The following is a 6,000-nucleotide window of genomic DNA, read 5'->3' as shown; positions in this document are numbered from 1 at the left end:
ATCTAAAATGTTTTAAATTTATTTAATTGTTTGTTTTTGGAGGGAGGGTATTAAGCATACTTTCTTTGAGATTATGAGACTCTATCCAATTTTTTTTATTTCTATAGTTAGTTTGGTATGCTGTACTTTTCGATCATCTTATTTATGCTTTCAAGTTTACTCACAGTTCCTCATGATTTTTTTTTAATCTCAGGCTGGAGAGATGGCTCAGTGGTTAAGAGCACAGGCTGTATATCCAAAGGTCCTGAATTCAGTTCCCAGCAAACACCTGGTGGCTCACAAACATCTATAATGAGATCTGGTACCCTCTTCTGTTGTGCAGGTGTAAATGTACATAGAACACTCATATACATATACATCTTTTTTTATTTTTAATCTTACTAGGAGCTACAGAGATAACTCAGAGTGTAAGAGCATTTGCTGTGAAAACATGAGGACTTGAGTTCAAGTCTCAGTCTCCAGTACTTAAGTTAAATAGACAGATGTGGCCACACATGAACATGAAACTTTAGTACTGTGTGGGCCAGAGACAAGGAAGATTTTCTGAGGTTTGTTGACTGTCAGTGTACTTCCAGTTTCAGTGGGAGAAGTTTTCTCAAAGAAACAGGTACAAAGTGATAAAGCAGGACACCATACATTTTTTATACCCTGTATGCTCATACCCCAATATTCATGCTTATAACTCACACACATATTACATTCACATACATGTAATGGAAGTTTTGGTTTCTTTGTATGTTATGAAAATATGCTTTTGTTTTAATCCCAAGTGTGGGATTTTAGCGGGGCTATAGTTTGTCCACACCTGTTAATTGTCACATGGGGGCATGTTCTTTGCCAGCTGGTAATGGCCTTCCATGTGCCACATGGAGAGAGGCGTGGTCTAGGACTCTGAGAGTATAAATAGGAGGTCGAGAAAAGAGACATTCTAGAGTGGTGTTCAGTGGCGTATGTGCCATGTTCAGTGCTGGTGTGTGGCATGTAGCAATTTGAAGAGACCAAAGACGGTGAAGTGGTTTGGAGCAGACAAACAGAGAAATGCTTTGGAGCACAGTAGCATGGAGGAGAATGCTAGTTGCGTCTGTGGTTGTAAGAGATTGGTACAGAGCCCTAAAAGACCCTAACTAGCAGGGAGAAGTAATGGGGTTTGTCCCCTCTCCCCACTAACCTTTTCTCACTAACCTTCTTCGCATCTCCTGCTTAAGGTTGGAGGATTCGTGGAAGGGAGGTATAGACCTAAACAATCCAAATAAAGTACAATTTTTTAAAAGGTCACTACGGGTGGCTTTCAGCTACACACATACACACACACACACACACACCACAGAGTCTCTACCATTCTGTGGTTACATCCACTTATTTTTTTTTTACATTTATCTATTTTACTATTTTATGTGTATCAGTGTTTTACCTGTGTGTATGTAGGTGCAGCATGTGTGCCTGGTGCTCAGAGTGGTCGGAAGAAGGCACCAGATCCTGGAAAATTACAGATTCTTTTGCGTGGCTATGTGGGTGCTGAAAAGCCTCTAGTTTTCCCCATTGTTGTAAAAAAACATTCACTTGGTTGATCCTGCCTCAAACTCAGCCATCATCCTTGTTTTCTTCTTTTTCATCTGATAGCCAACACTTTCAGCTCAAATTTAAACATCTTAAATATCACAATTTATCAGAATTCAGCTGCTACTCCCCCAGTTAAGGCATCTCTCTTCAGTTATTGCCAGGAACTCTAGACTGGCCTCTTAGTCTTAGTCCTAGTGTCTGCGACAGCTAGTTCTCCATTCTCCACCTGCAACATAGGTTTTATGATGTCAGCTAGTGACTCAAATATCTCTCAAGGACTTCTCATCTCAAAATAATCTCCCAGTTTTCTTGGTGGCCTAAGCTACCTCTCTCCAATCATACTGTCCTCCTTTGTAGAGCAGGCATAGTCCTTCCTTAGGATATTTAAACTTGCCTACTATGTTTTCCCCATTTACCCATATTCGGGGATGATGTGAGAGCAAAAGCCAGAGACTATCTAAATAGCATTCCCTTCACCTTTGTCTTATCTATTTGAGAGTTATTATCTCTATGTAAAATTTTAAATTCTACTTACTTGTATGCTTAATATGACTCTTCCTTACCAGGATTCTAGTTTGTCTCCTGTTCAATGATAAAACAATGCCTAGCAAATAAATGAATTGAAGGGGGAGCCAAATTTAAATTAAAAGTCTGTTGTTCAGCATAGCATGAGGAGCATTGGATGGTGACTGGTAAGGTTGTTTTGACAAACTGGTCACCCTATTACGTAAACCTTCCCTTATAATCTTAAATCCAGATTGCTGGATCTCAGGTCCCTAATTACGTCTTCAAAGCAGGGCTGCTTCTTTTGACTCACTGCTTTTTGTACATACTTCTATGAAACCATCTGATCCAACAATGACAGATCTCATATGGACTTAGCATGCGCCATCTTCCCACCGTAGGAGTCTGCAAATATCAGAGTTTGATATGTTGATATGTCAGTCCTAAGAGTGGGACACCTAGCAATTAAGTGGAATGATACAATGGGTAGGCCCTTTAAAACAAGCCCCTTGGCTTGGAACAACATCAGGCTCAGCAGGCAACTTTGCTGCTTCTACTGAAAATGATGATACTAAGAAAATGCTGGCGCACTTAAATGCTTATTGTAGCGTACCCAATGGACTGGCGGATAGATGGTCAACTGCTAGGCCGGGCGGCTCTAATAGGCGCCAAGGGCCTAGGCTTTCTTAAGCGCCAGCATCCACAAGGGCCCCATTAATCCTCAGCATTCAAAAGCCGCCCACAAAACCAGCCCCTCTGTGCCCTAGCCGCCTCTTTTCGCCAAATGACAGTCGACTACCACCAATCCACAGCTAAATGGGGTCCGCCCCCTTTTCCCTCGCCTAAACAGACAGGAACTCCTGCCAATTGAGGGCGTCACCGCTAAGGCTCCGCCCTAGCCTGGGCTCCAAAGCCAATGGAGCACAGGCTCGACAAAGAGCAGGAGGTGGGGCACGGGCGCGCAGGTGCAGCAGCGCTCAGACTGGCCGGGAGGGCGGGGCGCGACGTCGGCCGTGCGGGGTCCCGGCATCGGTTGCGCGCGCGCTCCCTCCTCTCGGAGAGAGGGCTGTGGTAAAAGCCGTCCGGAAAATGGCCGCCGCCGCCACCGCCGCCGCCGCCACCGCGCCTAGCGGAGGAGGAGGAGGAGGAGGCGAGGAGGAGAGACTGTGAGTGGGACCGCCAAAGCCGCGGGCGGGGACCCTTGCCGGGGGGCGGGGGGTAGGGGCGGGACGTGGCGCGGGAGGGGCCCGCAGGGTCGGGCGACACGGCTGGCGGATGGCGTCCCTCCTCTCTACCCTCCCCCTCCCTCTGCTGCCGGTGGTGGCTTTCTCCTCCACTAGTCACCCGCAGTCGGGAGCGACCTTCCTCAGCACGATCTCGCTGGAGCCACCTCGAATGACGCCCTCCCATGCCCACCCCATCTGTGCGCATCCTGGGCCCCGGCCGTGCAGGCGCCCTTGTCATTTGGGCTTCGCCAGTTGGGGCTGTGCGCGCTCCTGTCCTTCTTGGGGCTTAGAGCCGCGGCACCGTCGCGCGCCCGCGGTTCCGGCCTGTCCCTGGATCGCGCTGTCCTCTCTTCTTCGCGCGCCCCCTCTCCCGTTACTCGCTTCCCCCCAGCCCCGACGCACACATATTGGCGCGCGTGCGCAGTCCACCTCCCGTTGGGAGAGTGCGCCACAAGGGCTCCTGAGCGCTTACCCCCTTCTCCGGGGATTTGCTCCCTCATCCTCACCCATTCCATGACTTTTTGTCCCCACTGCAACCGAGTCGGTCAACCAGCTCCATTCCCCGTTCGGCAGGAACAAGTAGGTGGGGGTTATTGTCCACCCACAAAAAGGACTAGACATTATGTTCCTGGTCCCGCAACTCATCATAAAGAGATGGTTGTAGTTCTCATCAGGAACCGTGGCAAGGGACTGTGCGTTCCTCAGTACCTGAAGCTCTTCCGTGAGACCATGCCCTCAGGGTGCTCTGGTTCTTTGAGGATGTTGTACTGTGGCTTCGGAATATGAGCGTCTTCCCACCATCCCCCTCCCCCTCTTCGCCAGCGATCATTCAGTTACATAAGTGGAATGGGACGTTGTATGTAACGGGCTCTCTTCGTCCTGGAGCGCCCAGGATCGCCTGTACCAGATGGGGAGAGTTCATCGCATCGCTGTGACTCCTGTCGATTATCTCTGAAAGTTCATTCTCTTTTTAGTTTGGTTATGGCTGAATCACTTAAAATAAAACACAGGTGACTTTTATGTGGCAGTGACAATGTTTCCGAGGTTTGCACTAAAGTCATCATGGAATCTAAAAATATTGCTCTCACAAGAAAGACCCCGTATGACATTGCTTAGTATGGAGCCTCGCAGAGCAATGCTTGCTAGGGGATAACTCTGCTAGTTCCTTGTGTTTGGGTGTGGGTTGATCACGAAAAAAATGGGCTCTACCACAAAATTGATATTCCTGACTCATGGTCAGGCAGATATGTGCTTCTGGCTATTTTTCCAAGAACACAAATGGGCTCTGTTGAACCATTTGCATGTTGTCTCCAGTGTTTGGAATCACTACCCCAAACAGTGAGACAATAGGATTAAATACAGGGTGGTTGATGGTGATCATGAGGCAGAATGGACTAATTTATATTGATTGCTAAGTGGCTAAGACGTTTTTCGACTCTCACAAGTTCTAGGTATTCTGTTATACTATGCAAATGAAGCCAATTTGGGTAGTAAAATTGCACTAATAGGTAATTATTGTAGAGGAGAACTTTGGGGTTGTGGTTGGAATTGTCATGTGAATCTTAGCAGTTTCAATTAACATGATTAAGCTAACTTCTTGGGTCCGTTAAAATATGTCAGATCTCTATAAAAAAGATAAAGTCTGGATTATTTAGGTCCTTGAGGAATTTGCACCAGGGATTTGGAAAAATACATTTATTTATGGGCTTTTGGTTTTTTGTTTGTTTAACTTCAGATCATTGCTCAGAAAGCCTAGGAAACACTTGCTTTATTTTCTTACTTGGGTATGTCAGAACCTTAAAGAATCCAAACTGTTTAGAAGTACAAATGATTTAAAATGAGTTGATGCATACAACCCATTCATGGCAGGGCAGCCAAGTGTTTGATACACAGTGCATTCACTTTGATAAAAACACCGGTGCCTTGCTTGTCAAAGATTCCAAGGTCTTTTCTTCTGAGCCTGAGCTCAGAGCTGGAATCTTGACTTTGTTTCACATTGTGCAACATGTTTGCTTCCTTAGGTACCCCTCCAGTTAGCTATTTGTTGTATCCATAGTTCTCTCTAAACAGGTTAGCAACTTCTAGAATACCTTTCATTTCAAAGTACCTGGTGATGTCTGAAGTTACAGTGGCCTAAGAATTTGAAGAAACTGTGGTTTTCTTGCTAGTATTGATCTATCACATATTCCTATTTCCTTTCCACAAGAATGTGTCTCGAATGCTTTAAAGATCGAGTAGCAGGTCCCTGTTTCACTTAAGAAAGCATCATGTAGGCAATTGTACTCTAAAAATTTCTTCTGTCTCTCTTGTTATTGTTGTAGTGGTCAAATCTAGGACCTCATTGCATGCTAGGCAATTATCCCGCATCCCTAGCCTTCTACTCTGTCTATTGTGCTGTTTGAATCCTGAGGTACATCTGGGGTACCACAACAATTTTGGAAAGTTATGATACGTTTTTGCAACTGTGTTTGTATTTTCCAGATAGAGTTGTTTCCTCTGCCTGATCTGCTTCTATGAAGCCTAATCTGCTGGGGACAGGGAGGCAAAGCTATGGAGTTTGAAAGAAAAACTGGCCAAGTCCCATGTGCCAGTGCCCCAACTCTACCCAGGCACTCCTGAGAAGGTTTTGTTTGTTTGTTTTTGTTTTGTTTTTTGTTTTTTTTAACCTAGAATACAGAACAGCAGTGGTAAACTTGTTAGTTTGTTTGCA

General features: G+C 45.7%; 1 protein-coding gene across 1 annotated transcript in view; it reads left to right on the top strand.

Moving 5' to 3' along the window:
* The first annotated feature begins 3,055 nt into the window (after positions 1–3,055).
* Mecp2 (methyl-CpG binding protein 2) overlaps positions 3,056–6,000 on the top strand; it is a 67,384-nt gene continuing 64,439 nt past the window's right edge. Inside the window, exon 1 of the mRNA XM_060375142.1 lies at positions 3,056–3,230. Coding sequence (XP_060231125.1) covers positions 3,154–3,230 — 77 coding nt within the window. The 5' untranslated portion in view covers positions 3,056–3,153. The remainder of the gene's footprint in view (positions 3,231–6,000) is intronic.

The sequence above is a fragment of the Meriones unguiculatus genome, chromosome X, assembly GCF_030254825.1.
Source record: "Meriones unguiculatus strain TT.TT164.6M chromosome X, Bangor_MerUng_6.1, whole genome shotgun sequence".
Lineage (NCBI taxonomy): Eukaryota > Metazoa > Chordata > Mammalia > Rodentia > Muridae > Meriones > Meriones unguiculatus.
The sequence above is the reverse complement of the archived record's forward strand: the minus strand, read 5'-3'. Positions and strand labels throughout refer to the sequence as shown.